This window comes from Poecilia mexicana, unplaced genomic scaffold (genome assembly GCF_051168715.1).
Source record: "Poecilia mexicana isolate PSO_F unplaced genomic scaffold, ASM5116871v1 scaffold_14, whole genome shotgun sequence".
Classification (NCBI taxonomy): Eukaryota; Metazoa; Chordata; class Actinopteri; order Cyprinodontiformes; family Poeciliidae; genus Poecilia; species Poecilia mexicana.
Genome location: NW_028263383.1, coordinates 19747180 through 19765834, shown reverse-complemented (window position 1 = coordinate 19765834; position 18655 = coordinate 19747180). Strand labels below are relative to the sequence as shown.

At 40.4% G+C, this 18655-nt stretch overlaps 1 protein-coding gene across 1 annotated transcript in view; it reads left to right on the top strand.

Annotated features, from left to right (window-relative positions):
* Positions 1–16115, top strand: part of LOC106925354 (junctional adhesion molecule 3B-like) — a 47828-nt gene extending 31713 nt beyond the window's left edge. The window contains exons 2-9 of the mRNA XM_088012328.1: positions 4894–4962; positions 5044–5157; positions 5229–5381; positions 5882–6084; positions 9037–9136; positions 10230–10359; positions 10499–10553; positions 11912–16115. Of these exons, the coding sequence (XP_087868454.1) occupies positions 4894–4962; positions 5044–5157; positions 5229–5381; positions 5882–6084; positions 9037–9136; positions 10230–10359; positions 10499–10553; positions 11912–11947 (860 nt within the window). The 3' untranslated portion in view covers positions 11948–16115. The remainder of the gene's footprint in view (positions 1–4893; positions 4963–5043; positions 5158–5228; positions 5382–5881; positions 6085–9036; positions 9137–10229; positions 10360–10498; positions 10554–11911) is intronic.
* Positions 16116–18655: the final 2540 nt, after the last annotated feature.

Sequence of the window (18655 nt, the reverse complement as noted above, 5' to 3'; positions counted from 1 at the left end):
CTGGAAGAGCTCAGCAACTTAGCTTTATGTTTTGTTTTGTTTTGTTTTTTAACCCGCATAAGCAGTTTCTGTTTGAGATTTAAATTTCTAAAAGCAGCTAAAATGGAGGATTTCTTGTTAGGATTTGTTCAAACTCACCCTAATGGCATCTCTCTACTTCAGATAAAAACTGTAATTCATACGTCATAGGAGAAAATTACACATTTAAGTAATAACTAATGAAGTTTTCAAGAAAATTAATTAAAAGAAGACACTTTTTATGCTTCTAAGCCTATAATTCACGTCCCATTTATCAATTTAGCTCATATGCCTGTTTTCAAAGCACACTAGTACTCTGTGTAGAAACTACTACACAAAGTACTAGTGTAGTAATTTGTAAAATGACTAACTTTGGCTAAAGTTTGTCATTTTAGTCAAATTCAGCACATTTGCAGCAAAGTGTTTCTTAACACTATGATGCAAAATTTATTTTTTGCACTTTTTTCTTTTTGACATCCATTTGGGTTTTTATTGCCCATAGACCTATCCTAACTTGTTCAGAAGGAAACACAATAACATCCCTTTAATAGTTGAACTAAAATATTTAGCAGAACATTTTTACGTCATTGCAGGTCATTTTTATCACTACATCTATTTAATTATACTATGCATGTGCAAATGCACAAAACCATAATTACTTAATTGGCTCTAATAACTTCACCTTTATGAGGATTAAAAATAGACATAAGATGCTACAGAGAAGAAACACCAAAGAGTCATGCTGTGCAGGTTTAACTGGAGAATAAAAACCACTGATCCCAGTGGAGTCTTCCTCAGCCGTCCCAGTCTTCCTCTCTCTACCCCACAGCGAACGGCTTTGACTTGTCACCAGCCAAGCTACTTAGTTTGCCGGTGTTGAAACAGTGAAACAAGGTGCTGAATATGAATCAGCGGTATGTAGGCCATGTTGTTCAGGTAGCAGTAGCAGTGGAGCATGTACCGGCTGTTCGCCTGTTCTGGCTCCAAATGTACATGCCTGTTCTTACCAATGTTACAGGAAAAAGCTGCAACACCTGACAACACCCTGCTGAAATATAGCCAAAGGTATATGGTATGTTATCTGTCGGACTTGACCTTGGAAACGTCCTGGTTGATGTGACAGACCAATCAGAGAACAGGGCTTTATTTTATTGTGATGACAGTCTTTGCTGTTGAGTAAAGGATTACTGTATGTTGCACCACTGTGGAACCATCTACATTGATCAGGTTTAAATAAATAAAATAACAGATGAAATAAGAACCGTCAAAAATTATTAACAGAACAGTTTCGATGCCAGCTTTTGATCGCAGCGTAAAACTGGCCGCAGCCACTTTGATGTCTTGAGTTTCCAAAGAGGCGTGGGAATGTTCTCCACAGGCATGAAGTTTGGATGTTCCACGGGGAATATCACTGGTTGTTTAATTGAACCTTTCTATTTATGATGCCGGCGTCGTCTCGCAGCAGCAGCAGCGTAGGAGACAAGTGCAGCATCCCAGGAGACGCTACCAAACAAGGAGGAGCTCATTACAGCGCGCCGGCACGGAGAACTCCTCCGCTCCGCCGGGCCTGCTATATTATTCAGTGATGTAAAACTGAGAGAGTGGGTTATGAGGGCATTACACTAAGATTACAGAGAATAGCCTGAGCCCATCATAGAGTGGGCAAGGAAGATTAGAGAGAAAAAAAAAAAAAAACAACTTTGCAGATTTGCAGATTAACACAACTCACATCTGTAGCGAAGCAAGAAAGGAAAACTGCTATGTAGGTCAGTGAGCACCTGCATGATTTAAATGCTATTGATCTGCACCGCTGTCTTGCATCGCGATCACAGTGACTGTGGACTCATGCCCGGCTCCGTTAGGAGGTTGTTTAAGAACGGCAAGAATGCCAGCAGGAACTGAACTGGGCCAGTCAGAGAAAGGTGCTTGGAAAGAGAGCGGGAAACGCCCCTCCCATGTCCCATCATCAGCACTTCCTGATATTTTACTGGATTTGTTTTTGCTGAAGTGTAAAACACTTGGAGGGAAATGCTGAAGGTATTTTTTTCTGGATGCTTACTTTAGCAATATATATATATAAATCTGTTTATGTATTTTTTATGTGTTTTATGAGTAGGACGTTTAACGTCAGAGTAGAGAGTTTGGATTGACAGACACTAGAAATCCAGGTAACATATTCTGAAAAATGTTTATACAACAAAACATTTTTAGGGTATTTTACTTATAATCAGATAGATTACTTTGAAGTTACTTTGAGTTACTTTGAGGACAACGTGGCAGAAATGAGTCATGAATTGGTAAATTTACAATTGACTGATGAGCTACTACATTTTGGTAAATCAAATCTGTATACAATGTGTATGCAAGTTCTAGGGTAGCGTGTTACTTACTTGTGAAGATGTTCCTTCTGTGCCTTTAAATAATAACACAAGGATATATTTTTTCTAATCAAGGGTTAGAAGTATGCCAGAAGCCAGTCCTTTCGTGTGGGGGCTTAATGTGATTTCCTGGACAGCTGTTTTCAAGGCACATCTCTAGCTTTTTTTATCTCCATGTCAAGCTCACTTAGGTACTTAATCTGCTTTAATACTGGCTGAATAAAGGAGGAGTGTGTGTGTGGACTGGGAGGAAACTCCAGTACTTGTGTCAGAGCAGAGGGAAAACTGTTGACGGCTTTGTGTGTGTGAGAACATAGGTGGACAATATTTCTATCTAGAAATACAGCTGGCAGATTCAGAACGCCACTTTGCCCCGGATAGACTACAGTGTGGTGATGACAACAAAAGACTTTTACATGCCAAACATTTCTAGGTAAAGAAGAACTAACTATGGGAGAGAAATCTGAACAATAAATCAGTCAGTGGCACAAGTTCATGGTAAACAAAAATGTTAATATTACAGTTTTCAAATAGACATTCTTATTAGACAGACAGATTGTGATAGCTGTAGATTTAACCATTACATACACTTGGAGCCTGAGGTTGTACTTATCACAGCAACAAACATTAATTTCTTTGTCCAATAGTTCGATCTCAGTTTTTTTATTATTATTATTATTTGGTTGAATGATAAGGCCGAAAAACATATCACACTATGAGGGTTTCATATCAGTTGAAATTGATAATTCTTTATTAGTTTTTTTTTTGTTGTTGTTGTTGTTTGTTTTAAATATCCAAAATACTGCCCTTTCCTCTTTTATACACAAATTCCTCCCGAGGTGTTGTACTCATTTTCTGCTTTCGCTCCACGCTGCTGTTTTTTTTTTTTTTTAAGCAGTTAAGAGGCACAGCGGCGAAACCCTAAACTGCTGCCGTGCATTTGTTTTTCCCCTTAGTGAGCACCTATTTACGCTGGTGTTGTGTTGTGGCTGTGAGCACCAGCTAAGTCTAAGCTTCTATCTTGTTATGATCTTGGGTTTGAGCCTGGGCTAATCAGCTTAGGCTGTCTGCTTTAACAGGTGACCGTAGACTCTGCTGTGTGTTCAGATGCCAGTTGGCTGAGGTCACTTTATCCCTGTTTGAGTGCTTTCCTTTGAATCAGAGGGCTTAAGCCTCCCACCGCTAATTAGAGGCTGACTGCACCATTTCTACTGGAGGACATTCACCGGTGGCGTCGCACACTTGTGGCCCGTCCTGTTCAGTTTCACATCCCCAACCTGAAAGGACCACGGCTGAAAAACGTATCACAATATTGTTGTTTCGTATTAGTTAATTATTGATTATTTTTGTGTTATCAGTGTCTAAAATACTGCCAAACTGGTGACTTGACTTTTCCTGTGTTATCCACATTTTTTTCCTTTCCTTTCCATTTTTTATGTGCTATGTGGTTCTGGATCGACGTTCAGAGAAATTATTGAATATTCTATCAAACATGTTATATATTAACATTGTCACCTTCCTAATATAGTTCTGGCCTAAGTAATCTTTTGCCAAGTGTCTTTTTTTTTTTCTCCAAGTCATCTTTTTAGGCCATTATTGTAGGACGGTGACAATATTGATCATGTCTATCTCTCTATATTTCACTGATTGGTTCTTCAGCCCTTCCTACACCTCGTAGTTCTGGTGGTTCAGGTCCAGCTTCGCCGTGACTTTTTGGGAGCCTGAACTCTTCCAATGCTTGCCACATATCCTCGTCGAGAAAGCAGCATCTTGCTGATATGAATGCTCAGTAGAAAATAGCCTGACGGAAATAGATTTTCAGTGACCCTGCATCCAAAAGCCAGGCCATCATTTTAGATCGCAGCCGATCTAAGTGTTGATGAGCGCATTCTTCGCTTAACAGTCATGCGGAAGTGATTTCCACGAATTTGTTCGCGGACCATGGGCTGTCAGGATGATTCAGCGGAGGCCCCTCCCACCCCCCCATCCTTCACATCTTTCTGGGGTGTTTTTGCACTGTTAGTCCCACATGGACAGCAGCATCAGGCCCAGAGATAGACAGTGAGGAGGGGCGGGGGAAGAGAGGCTCGGCAGGCAGTTAAACTACTGCCATGGTGAGCTCGCCCTGAAAAGGCCACATGCCTCCCTGCACAATTATCCACTGTGCATAGAAGCAACACCCCGACCTTCCCCCCTCCCCACCCTCAACTTCCACACACACCCACGCTGACATGCACACACTCGACTGGAAGATGGACAGTAACAAAGCGAGGAGAAATACTTCTGCCTGTCCAGATTGTCCCACAGATTTAGACTTTATGCTCCCTTTGATTATGTTTGTGAAATTGAATACAAGCATGAAATCCTTCCCCGGGGAGGGTGTTAGAACAAGGCCAACATCAGCGGAACCAGCTTGGATTGGACATGTAGCACGAGATCATCAGTTCATCATGAAAATCCAGAGTCTTATGTTGCCTCCCTGCTTGTTGTGTTGCAGGTTACTTCAGTGCGTTGGCAGTGGTGCTAAAAACAAGCGAGGAATTCCCCTCCACAGATGAATTTAACAGTAAGAGCTTAACGACCGAACGGCACAACCCGAAACGGCCCCAGAATGAACTCATCACCTGCTGTTTCTCTTCCTTTGCAGGGGTCGAGTTGTCATGTTTGATTGAGTCCATATCCACAATAAACCCACGGATCGAATGGAAAAAGATCATCAACAACAAGCCGAGTTACGTTTACTTCGACAGGAAGATCTCGGGTAAGGCTCAACGTCAGCTGCTGCTGTTTCTCTGCTGCTTGTTGTTCAACTCTTTTCATCTCTCCCATCAGGTGACTTGGAGAACAGAGCCGTGATCAGAGAGCCGGCCACGTTGGTGATAACCAACGCCACAAGGTCAGACACAGCCAAATACCGCTGTGAGGTCACCGCCGCTGACGACGCCAAGTCATTTGACGAGATTGTGATCGACCTCGTAGTGAGAGGTACTCCGGCTTCTTTTCATCCCCAATTGAACTCTGTGTGCTTCTGTTGGAAAATAGAAGAAAAAAAAAAACCTACAGGAAACGCAGAGCAGGAGCCGCTACCTTGCCCTTAAAAGGCAGACTTCACACTGCGGATGCTGTAAAGTGAAACCCTGTTGTAGGTCGCACTGACCTGGGTGGCATACTCTCTAGGATGCGTTCAGAACTGCCCAGCTGCAAAGGCGTGTTCTGGGCTATAAGAGGAAGGCTCTGAAACTGCATCTGTTCTGAACTGCAGTGCTAAAGAAAGCATGCGCCGCGTGTTTCGGTGACGTTTTCTGGCTGGTTTTCGCCAGGTCCTGTCAGTGGTGCCACTTCAGTGACCCATGAGTTTTAGGCCTTTCTAAAAGCTTCGGGCTGATTTGTAGACATCAGTTTGTTTCTCCTCGGTGATGCTTTTGGACTGTAAAAGCTCGAGATGTACTGTCCTGATTCGTGTCATATGTTCTGTGCCACCACAGTGAAGCCGGTGGTGCCAAAATGCAGCGTTCCAAAGTCTGTGCCTTTCGGGAAGTTAGCCGAGCTCAGCTGCGTGGAGGAGGAGGGCTTCCCCAAGTCTCAGTACCAGTGGTTCAAGAACAGCGAGGAGATTCCAGAGGACCCCAAGTCCAGTCCCAAATTCCTTAACTCCTCATACACGCTCAACACAGGAACAGGAACTCTGGTCAGTATGCGGGTGCACGTGTCTGGGCAAGGACACACAAGCGGGGCGTGGGCGGGGCATTGAGGGGACAGTGGCCTAATGCCCAGGGGAAGGGGCAGATATTTTAGGGAGGCAGTCGAGGGGCTCGGGCCGCGACAGGAATCTGCTCTCCTCGTTTGCACATTCCTCAATTCTAGGTTAGTTTCCAGCACAGCTTAGACTGCTGCGCTCTCAGCCGTCAGATGTGACCCAGCACCAGCCGACTGCTCTTTGTCTCAGAACCAGGCAGAGCGGTCAAGACGAAAGACATTTCAAAATGGTTCCTTCAGCTCTGTCTCGCTTTCTCTCCTAGCCTGTTCGAAAAGTAGCGCTCAGTTCCAGTCTTCACAGAAAAAGTAGCTGTAAAGTGTTAAGAACAAAGTCAAAGTAGCTGCATTTCCATTGCAAATGGAGTATTTGTCAATATTCCGTTGATGCCGCAAAAACATAATTTTGCTCTTGAGTTGTTTTCATTAAATAAGAAATTAAATTAAAATCTCATTTGAATAACCTTGTTCACGCAATAAGTCATTAGAAATCATGGCAGCGATGGTTGCATCGTTTCATGAAATGCATTCATAATTCAGCCGTGGTCTAGCGCTCATCATCTATCAGCCATCAGAGGAGACGTCGGCATCTCGTTCAGGGGTCGCTGCGACAAACCCCTCATACCTATGTGCCATTTTAGGGATTTTGTAGTTTGTGATTTCACAGAACTGCTAAAGATTCAACATGTTTGAACAACATGGAACCTTTTATGAACTGTGCAGCTGTGAGAGCTCTGGTGGAGCCGGCTGCTCGTTGTCCAAAAAAAAAAAAAAACTCCATCCTCATACTACTTCCTGTTGTCTTCTTCATTGTTTTCACCAGTAGTCACATCCGGTTGTTGATCACATTGTGTGAAGCGATTTCCATTGCAGTTTTGCGAAATGAACCCATTTTGATACTGCCAAAAAAAAGAGATCAAAATTAGCATGTTTCCATTAAGCAAATTCATTTTAGTAATTTCAATTTACTCAATTTTATGGTTAATGGAAATGCAGCTGGTGGTTTCATGTTGCATCGTTATTCCTACATAATGAAACACAAGAAACGGTGAACATGGAGAGTTTACTTTTGCACTGTTTACACAGAGTTACATTTATTCAGTTAGTTGAGTAATTTTTTCTGAGAGGTTACTTTTAGGAGTGTTTTCACTATGTTGACCTTTTTACTTTTACTTTATGAAGTATCGCTGCTCTCACTTCAGTAAAATATCCGGATAACGTGCCCAGTGCGAGCCAGGTTTTGTTAAAGTTGTTGAAGTTTTCATATGTTTTATATTGAAAGAACTTGGAATTGGATTTGGAAAAATCTTTCTTTTACATGATTTTGTTATTTTATAATTATGTAATTTAAATTAATTATATTCATTTTGGTCTTTAAAATACCAATTTTTCCACAATTTTGTATACTTTGGTGTAATTTTTAAATATTGCATAACTGATGATTTGATCAGTGGCCTTTTTACCAAACACTTGTTTTACTCATACTTGAGCAACTTTGGATCATTTTTACTTTCACTTGAATAAAAATATGTTGAAGTAGTTCTACTGTTACTTGTGTGCAGCTTTTTTGCCACTCTACCCAACCTCTGTTGGATGAAGATGAAGTGAAATGCTTTAGAAAAGAAGCAATTGTACCTCAGGACACAGAATTACAGATATAAAAGCTGGTATGTGCTGCTTTGAAACGGGACACTTGTCTTCAGCTAGTGAAGGTAATCACGAGTCAGGACGCATAATGCAGGAGAACATGTGTTAGATCTGCTGTGGCTTTAGCCTGTCTCTATGTCGCGTAATCCCAGACCGACATGCTGTTCCAATCTGGACTCTATCGTGGTTAGACCATCTGTTGCAGGACTTTCTGATGGCTAAAGTTAGTTGTTTTATTTTGACTTTGTGTTGGAATCATTAAAACACATTCCTACTGGTACTGTGTCACTACTAAACCTATTAGTGTGTCCAGTCTGCACACGTAACAACAGAAAAATGGGACAAAAGCTGCAGATTGAGTTAATGTTGGTGGAATAAGGACATATTTGACTTTGGTTATGTGAAACAACTTTAACTAAAACAAGCAACGTCATCAGAAAACGCTTTGAAGTAGGGAAGCGATTTTTCAGACAAAAAAAAAATTAGTATCGGCTAAAATCCTCGTGTCCCACTAGCTGTTGATGACTGGCAGCTAGATGGAGACGTGCACAATTCCTCACTATGTTTCCCTGCTGAAACCTGTTATTGACGAAAGTTAAAATGTTTGTTGAAAATCTTTAACTCTAATTTGTTGATCCTTTTTTTCTTGACACTTTGCGACTGCTTTACACGCTTGATATGAAGCAACAGATCTAGCAGTGAAAAGGTCGATGCAAAAAACTGAAATATTGTTGAGTTCATGCTGTCGACAGTGAAATACTAATCAAATTGTCTCGTGACAATAAACTGCTGAGCACTATTTACTGAGATGTATGTTCATCTACAAATGAAAACTAACTGGTGTAAAACCTGTTTATGCTAACATATGTATTAACCTTATTGCACTAAATCCTGAAGAAATGAGCATTAGCAAAGGATTCTTTAACCAAATTGCCACTTTGTCAAGAAAAGTGAGGAGATAATTTTCCTTTTTAAGTTGAATTCAAATTAAATTACTCATCTAAATATAACTTTGCCTGATTGACAATTAACATTTGGTCTATTAGTGGTTAGCATTAATATGTTGTGAAAGTCATTGCTTGTTCTTTGGTAGTGACCGTCAGTGCCAAGCAAAGCCAGAGTCTTCATCCTGTAATGTGTTGAGATGTTCTTAAATAGCGAGTGACTGAAGAAAAGAAAAGTGCAGTCGCAGCAGGGGCCTGTATTATTCTGACGTGTTTCACTCTCTCTCCCTACGCAGAGATTCACTTCAGTCATAAAAGAAGATGCAGGCGAGTATTACTGCCGAGCGAAGAACGATGCAGGACATGCTCAGTGTGCACCCCAGAAGATGGAAGTGTGTAAGTGTTAACTGTCTCCATCAAACGGACCGTGTTTGTCACTGTTGTAAATAGTCAGTCATGTTTATTTTTGTAGCACATTTTCAGTAACAAGCGCTACGTTTTGTCAAGTGTATCATCAAAATCCTCAGATAAGTTCGTCAATGTTCCAATGATTAAGGGACAAAAGTAGCTCTAAGCAGACTGGATTTTAGCCTTGATTTAGCCTAAATCCTGCTTCTCCGTGTTTGGTTCTGGTTCTAAGCATGCAGACCGTAACCAGATGACCTGAGTGGTCTGAAAGGTTGATTAAAGGTTGTTAATGTATTTTGGTGCTAAGCTGTTCAGAGATTTGTAAACTAGCAAATGCATCTGAAAGTATATTCTCTGAGCTACAGGGAGCAATTGGAAGAACTTTAGAACCGGGGTGTTGTGCTCCGTCTCCGTGGTTTAGTGGGAACGTGAGCAGCAGCGTTCTGGATCAGCTGCAGCCGTCTGACGTTTTAGGCAGGAAGACACCGTTGCGGTGATCAATCCGTTTAAAGTTAAACACTTGTCTAGATTTTCATGGGACGTCCTGGAAATGTTCCTCAGGTGACAGAAGGCTGACTTTGTAACTGTCTTTATGTGTCTCTGAAGGTTGAGGGCTGTGTTCATCACTACATCCAGATTTCTGGCCTGATCAATACTTTCCAGCTGTCATAAAAACAGAAGCTGTGTGCTGACTTCAGATAGTTCCTCTTTAGGTCCAAAGATAATATCTTCAGTTTAGAGGAAAATGAAAGACTAAAGGAACTGATTTAGTTAATATCTGAGAGCACTACGTCATGTGCTGCTGGAACTAGCTTGTATTGTTTCACAGGTATTGTTAAACGTTTCTCAATAATAAGGTTGGAACATTGCTGTGCATTGTGGCCTTTGTAACACCTGACAGTGTCAGTTATTAAAAAACTTGGTATTGCCCAAAATCAGAATTGGCAGGTCAGGCTTTTTAAAGATTAGCGATCGTCCAGAAAACTGCCACTGGTGCATTCCTAGTTGTTAGGTTTATTCTAAATGTCATTTCTGACCCCTCCCACCCCCTACCTCCCCCCACCTGATTTAACCTTTGCAGATGATATTGACATTGTGGGGATCGTACTGGGAGTGCTGGTGGTGGTTATTGTGCTCCTATGTATAACGGTGGGAATTTGCTGTGCATACAAACAAGGCTACTTCTCCAGTCAGAAACAGACCGGAAACAAGTAAGACTCCCGTATATGTCGAGGTGACATATACGTGCATGTCACCTCGTCATCCACAAAATATATCCTTTTGTTTTAAATTAATAAACACTTAAGCTAGCCAGACTATAACATCTGTGCTTTGATTTGTGTTTGCCAGCTACAAAGTTCCAGCCAAGGGAGACGGAGTGGACTACGTCAGGACAGAGGACGAGGTTTGTACATCCAGCCTGCAGAAATCATGCTCAGTAAAAGATAACGTGTTGAAACTGGCCTATTAAATACATCTCAGACACCGTTGCGGTGATCAATCCGTTTAAAGTTAAACACTTGTCTAGATTTTCATGGGACGTCCTGGAAATGTTCCTCAGGTGACAGAAGGCTGACTTTGTAACTGTCTTTATGTGTCTCTGAAGGTTGAGGGCTGTGTTCATCACTACATCCAGTAGTGTTGAAACTGGCCTATTAAATACATCTCAGGCTCAACAAACGATGACCACATGACGCAGCTTTGAAGATGAAACCTCGAGTTTTCTCTGCTATATTACATGGCAATCAGGATAAAGGATGTTAGTTGAATATACTAGATTGCTTCTATGTCCACACAAGCTTAATTTTTTTTAAATGTATACTTTTTTGATCCCAAAGGGAAAATGAAATTAAGTTGCCATTTTAACTATAAGGAGAAAAAAAAGAGTAAATTGTGAGATTAATTTCTCAAATTTTCGAGAAAAAAACAAACAAAAAAATTCTCTGCTGGTGAAAAGTTGTAAATTTGTGAGACAAAAAACTGATCAAATAGTTGAATTGAATAAGTGTTAAATCTTAAAATTTCTTTTTTTCTTTTTTTTTTCTTTTTTTGTTTTTTTTTTACAGATTTATAACTGTACCGCATCAGAGAATTTTTTTTTATTATTTTGAAAATTTGCATAATTTACCTCAAAATGTTGGAGGTTTTTGGTAGAAATTTACTACCCTTTTTTCCCTTTTTGCTAAGTGCAGCTAAGTGCAGAATGTGTATTTGCTGCTGTAGTTATTTTATCCAGTTAATGAATCATAAAGTTTAAAAAAAAAATCTCCAAATGTGACTACGCTAGCTCTTCAGATCAGAGCCGTAACACCATATTGGTTCAGCTTCAACCCTCATGGCAGCTCAGTCCTTACACAGGTCATATACTAAGACGGCAGGAAGGTGATTCTGGTCTGGTTGAATGTATTTTGGGAAATGAACTAAAGGCTGTAAGGTCATGACCTTTAACACTTACCATTCTAAATTAGGCCTGTAGAGTCTCAGCAGGAGTTCTCTCTCATTTTTCTAATAGTCACTTGACTGTGATATAAAATGATACTTTGTGCCTGGAAAGTACATAATACTGCCCCTTTAACAATGAGGATTTTCCACATACGTGTCTTTAAAACATGACATTTAAAATGTTATTTTATTTTTTTAAACAGAAATGTAAACTTAATGAAACGTATGTTTATCACCTGCTTAAAGGCTGTTCATTTCAGGCCTCATCAGAATCCTAATATCCTAAGTTTTTGACCATGCCTGCACGCTCTCTCTCCGCAGGGGGATTTCCGACACAAGTCGTCATTTGTGATCTGATGATGGAACAAGGACAGTGAGGGCTGCCGCGCTCCGAGTCGTGACACGCGGGCCCGCCCTCCATGCCGCTGCACCGCCGAGCTGCAACAGGCCGAGCTCCGGAGTTCGCAGCGGGACTGAAACCCAACCACTCAAACTTGCCAAAGGTGACAGGAGCTCGCAGGCCACAAGATGTACAAAATATTATCACCCTCATTTGAGTTTTGTTTGCTAAATTATGGTTCTTCATTTCCAGTCATTGCATGGTTTTTAACATAAGCTGAGGAGGCAGGAAGGAAGCATCTCTGATGTGCCAGGTAGAAACAGAGGAGGCAGTCTATCATGTCAACTTTCTACTGTAAACATTTAGCTTTTGTCATTTGTATAACATTTGTTTTCTACTGTTGAAACACTATTTTTGATGGAATATATTTTAAAATGCCTATAGATAAAAGTTTACTTTTTTAAATATTTGTAATATACTAACATGTGTGTAGGGTTTTTTTTTTTGTTTTGTTTTGTTTTTTCTTTGGTTGTGGATAAAAGTTTGTAACACTTTAACCACTTTGTGTAAAGCTGTAAAGCATTCTCACCTTCTCAAAAGAAAGACTTGCTGCTTCCACATCCAGAAGTAAAACCCCGATGGCCGCTCTCACTTACCGAGTCGCTCCACCCGGTCCGCGTTAAAGTGACAAAACTTCCACGTTCGTGTTCGTAGATAGTCTTAGCGAGAGGCTTCGGTGAGCGCCAGTCGAACGCCGTGAACACCGTACCAGTCGGCGCTGCGTGTTTTCTCATTTTAAGTGTCCTTCAATGCTTACGGTTTAGTCCTGTGTGTGTTGCAGTTCCTGTCAGGATAGAGTTTGCCGTCGTACGCTGCAGTATGTGTTGAGTGTTACACCGTAGCAGTGAGAGTGACGATAACACAGAGTTTGTAAGTTAACCTTCCAGAACCAGAGGAACCCAAACAAAACTGCTGAAAAGCTCGATGTGGTACCGGCGGGGATCTCTATGCAGTCCGGAAACGTCTGGAATTTGATTTCCAGACTTTATTCCCCATCCAGTTGACTAAGCGTTGTGTCCGCCCTCATGTCTTTTCCAGGCCTGTCACAACAACACATTTTGCTGGACTGAAAATTGCCCCAGAAATTACTGCAATGAACAACAATATTGTTGGTTTGAGACGATTTTCAACTTATTTGTTGATAATGGCCTAGTACCGCAAGTTTGCAGTCTCTTTACAGAACACTTCAAACTGGAACTAAAAGATATTTTAAATAACCAAAATAAAACACAACACTCAAAAACACGAATTTACTTGATTATGATGCCTCCACTCAAAATTGGCCTTCAAAACATGTTAATCATCAGAATTGAAATTATTAAGCTCATTTTAATTTACCATGTGATCAGTGGCTGTTGTGACAGGTCTGGTCTTCACTTCTTCTCCTGTTCTCTTCACTTCTGCCCCCTTCAGTCTTTCATTCGTTCCATCCTTCCTCCATGCTTGAAAATCATAAATATCATCTTAAAAAACGAACACTGAACTGCAGTATTCAACATCTTAAGTAAACGTCAAGAACTAAATATGGAAAAACTCTGGGATTTCCAGAGAAAACCTGTGTGGGAACCTTGTACTTATTTTTAATTCAGCTATGAAAAAGATGTCTTTTAAAGACGGCTAAATAACGAATTTAACAAGAGGAATAGCTCATCAGAACCTAGTTCTTTAACTAGACTCCACTTTGTCCAAACTGCATACTAACATCAGTCATCTCTGTAGCTTTCATAGTGCACAAAGCTAAACATGGAACAAAGACTGATAAAGCCCTGGGCTGCACCAACAATCCTTCAATCTGGGAAAAGTCTGATTCTGGTTTGAACAAACCAAGGAAGATTCAGTTAAATCAGAGCAGGTTCTCCCCAACACCCACGGCAATTTAAATGCATAAAGTGCAGTAAACGCAGGACGATCATGAGATGGATTTAGTTTAGTTAGTTCCTCAACTAAAATACCAGAAAACTGCAAAAACACAAAATCTTACCAAGGATTTTTGGTCCACTCTCTAGTGCAAATATCTTAGTGCACTTGAAAAAAGACAAAACTAACTTGCAACTAACTTTTCAGCAAGAAATAGGATCTTTTTTGATGGAAAAAATACTCACATGTTAACATAACATGGGAAAATGTGAGTAAGGGTTATAAGGGGAAAAACCTGCCAGTGGAAGTGATACTTTTTCATCAATATTAAGGAATTATTGACACGCTCCTGTATTGTGCTTAAAAGTTACTTAAAAGTCAGTTTTGTCTTATTACAAGTGCACTAACTTATCTGCATTAGAAACAAGACCATTCTTGGTAGGAGTTGGGTTTTTTTTACAGTGAACCCTTGAATCTGCTGGACTGAGACAAACATCAACAGACACATGTGGCTTCAATTACGTCCCATTTCTACTTGGAACTTATCACTTCTGAGTTTCAAGTCTGAAAAGTAAAGTGAAACTTCCTCTTTGAAATCGGAATTCTAACGTGGACATTTGTTCTCCCAACCCTAAATAGGAAAGAAAATGAATAAAATAAAACCTCGACATGCTACTGAAGTTATCGCTTTTAACTGGGAACGTCATCATTCGTAGATCCAAACTCCCAATGAAGCGAATCGAATGCAGAAAGAGCCTCTTTAGACTCCCAAATACAAAGATTTTTTTTTCCTTTTTTTTTTTTTTTTTTTTTTGCAAAAATGCTTCATACCCTGTAATTTGAAGCTGAAGGTTTGTTTTGGTGCAGCTCAGCCTCTACAGCTTTAATCACAGCTTGTTCTCATTCCACTCAGCGGAGCGTTGCGTCACTTCTGGATGGTTAACACTTGTACTGATTGTAAATAGATGTTTGCTTTTTTTTTCTTTCTTTCTCCAGATTATGTGAAGGAGTGAAAACATTTTTGAATTTTTAAACTGAGGCAATATGAAACTCTTTCCATTAGTGAGACTGAAGAACATTTCATGCGATCTTTCACAACGGGAGAGAACAAGAGCTTCTCCGGTCGGCTTTTGTTCCGAGCTCTTTGTCCACTTTAGTTTTGCAATCTGATCTCCTGCTTCGGTGTTTTCCAGAAGGCCGGATGTGATCAGAGACGGAGAATCAGCTGAAATGTTAACTTACTGTCAGTCATGGTAGAGACGATGTGCCCAACTATTTTCCACCGTCAACATGTCAGTCGGGTTCCTGTAAAGTCGAAAAATGCGCAACTTGAATTTATGAAAATAAAATCCTCCACTTTCACATTTATTGCTACCAAACAAAGGTAAAAATACTGAGAATTTTAAAAAGTTGACTCTGGAGCTACTAGATAATAAAATAAAAAAATAAGCAGGAACCCTGTGTCTAAGTGTACTCTTTCGACGAATCAACATTTTTCAGCATGTTGCTGCAGAAATCCCCGCTCTTCATTTGTAACAATAAAAAAGTTCATTCCTCTTAAGTGCCTTCCGCCTTCAGACCCGTACCGTGTCACCGGAGACGTCTCACGGCGTCGCCTGGGGTTCCCTCACCGTTTTACCCGCAAAAGCTTGAGAGGAATGATGCTACTGCTAACTCTGGTTTCCCTCTTTACATATCTGATCGTTTGTAAATATTTTTTTTTCATGGGTTTGAAGATATAGACATGTTGATGTAGAAATGAATAATTGTTAGTGCCTATATATATATAACTATCTATGTATATAGTGGGACAGATTTTCAAGGGAGTGACGACTGCGACCCATCCGCCGCTGCAGCGCTCACCCACGTGATTTGGTTTGCGAACCCGCCCCTGCTCTGCTGCTCGCCGAGGTAAACGCCGCGCACAGGGATGAAACCAGACTGTGTGTTCACTGATATGACAGGCAGGTGGAAATGAGGCAAAGTTCTTGCCTGCAGGTGGTTCTGAAGGAGTGTGTGTGTGTGTGTGTGTAAGAGGCTGGGGACGATGTGGGGGTTTTGTTTTCACATCATCTACATGTGTACATCGTGTGTTCTTTATCACACGCTTCCCACCGTGTGATAAAGAACACGTCACCTCTGCTGCCTGTCGAACATGACTCTGAGCCACGTGCGCAAAGAGGGGATCGGGCCTCTGGGTTGCTTTTGTTCATTTTAGAGCAAACTGTTTGTGATGAATAAAACTCACTCCTTATTTTCCTGGAGAAACATGTTTGTGTGGTTTTCTGTTCTTGTGTGTCAGTCCCCAAAGAGTCGGGTTGTTTCTGTTTAGAGCGACTTAACGTCTGTGAAAACCGTCAGCTAGAGGTGTGCGACGCTGCATATTTAAATGTAGGTAAAGCAGGCCCGGTATCACCGATATCGACACGGATATCAGTATCGACACTTTTCATCATTTAGGGTTGATATATAATCCAGCCTCTGACCGTCAGGTGTTTTTGTGGTTTTTCCTTTGAATTATTTTTTTTTTTAAACCCGGGACAGAATTTGGACAAAGTTTAATATGATGAACACAAACGATAAAAAAAAAATAAACAAATGTGTGTGTGTGCATATTTTTCTAAAACTAGAGCAAAAAAATATATATATCACTTGAGAGCTAATCAAATCCAAATCTTTTTTGAGCTAGATTTGAGGAACTAGTGTACAAAACAATGATCAAATTTCAAGAATCGATAATTTCAAGATTATTATGTCTGTGAAAAGTGTATCGATCCAATACTGATACTGACTTGGTATCAGTATTAGTGGAAGGAAAATATGTATTTGGTAATCAGCTTGCTTGTCTTTAATACTCCTAAATAAGTCCAGGTTATTGGTTTTCAAAGTATTATTCTTCAATATAAAAAAAATCACAAAACATGTTGATTTCCACAAGTGTCATGGAGTGGGGTTTGCAGTGGAGAGGAGAGACGCAGGCAGACCCAGGATGTAGATGAAAATGGTGATTTATTGATGAACAAAAGCTCAGTCCAGGATGACAGGCAGCACGGCAGAGAGGTTAGCATACAGCTAATTACCCGTAGCAACTGAAGACACTGAAGACTGAATACAAGAGCTAGGTTAACCAGGACTATACAGTTCAACTGGTAAGCACGTAGTAGACAACACCTGACATAAGACGAGGAACTGACAAGAGACAAAGACAACAGGTGGGTTTAAATACACTGGGAGGGTGATCAAGGAACGAGACACAGCTGGGCTCTATCAACAGGGGAAGACAGAGAGACAGAAACTAAACACAGAAAACCCTTACAATAAATACACAGAAATACAGATCATGACAACAAGTCTGTTTAAAAATGGCTCCTGTTGCAACACGCAGCAGCAGCTAGAGAAGCCAGGTTTTATTGTTGAGTCCATTTTATGGATTCACTTCACAGTCCTTCCACCAAACTTTACAATTAACTGAAACTACATTACAGATCAGCTGTGTTTGGTTTTTTTTAGGGGGGGTTCCCCAGGGGCAGCCAAAAAAACTCAAGTAAGATTACCATTGTTATTCTTACTTAAGTGAAAAATATCTGTCCAAGAAACCACTCAGGTAAGTCTAACACTGTAAAGCTTCACAGCTACTGATCAGAACGTCTGACCTGATGTTTAGACATTATGGAATCGGTCAAAAACAATATGAAGTGGTGTTTTGAAGACAAAATGGAAAAAGATACAAATAAATTCAATCAGAAGAAATACTTTTCCCTATATGAAACTTATGAACCAATACTTAGATTGTTTTTTTTGTTGTTGTTTTTAAGAAACTTGAGTACAAACAGGAGGTTTCACTTTTAACACATTGTAGGAGTGAGTCTGTGTCTGGTGCATTTTTGGTTAAAACGTGTTTGTTCTTCATCTAGAGAAGTTCTCCACAGAGGGAGGAAGAGTAGCAGTGCTTCATCATAATATCACTCAAAGTAAAAGTAAAAAGTACAGCGCATTAAATCTGCTTCTAAAAGTACATAGGAGCCACTCACCCAGGATCCCAATCATGCAAAAATCCCCACTATTAAAAACGTTTTTCTTGGCAATGAAACAAAAAAAATTCAGCTGATTTGATATCTGAATAGTTTGTCACCGAATTTAAAAAAAAGTAAGACAGAAGCGAGGCTAGAAGTGAAGGCAGCTTGCAGAGAGCTGACTTTTCTATTTGTTGCTCTGAAGTTTTTTTGTTTTTTTTTTTTCCATGGAGTAATCCAAGACTGCTCTGTGTGTTTCATCCGTGTGTTTATAACATCTAAGGTACAGGCGCTCTGTAGATGTCTGGAAGTTTTCAGAGCAGAGAACTTGGAGCTGACATGCTTGCGGAACAGTCAAAGGAATGCAGATGGGAGGAAGATCGTGTCTGACGGCGAGATGTCGCCTATTTCAGAAATATCACAGCACCACACGACAAAACTGACGACAAAGATTTCAGCTGAAATAATTGTTTTTTATTATTATTATCTGTTTTAGGACAGCTTAAAACTCAGCTTGGTCAAAGTCCTTTTGCCGTTGCCATAAATAGAGAGTCGAACAATTCCTGATGGGATTTCATTGAGGACTTTAATTTCTCTCCTGATTGTGTCTCACCGTCTGAGTCAGCTTGTATTAAAGAACATCATTACGTCTGAGCTGCAGGGGAGCAATTTAACTGTTGTCAGGTTGGATCATAAAGCTATTCACAGTAAGCGGATCATCGTAATCTTTTTTTCATAAGTCACCAGAACTAATTAGGTTGGTAAGAAAATCTGTTCCCGGCGGAGCGTCGTAAT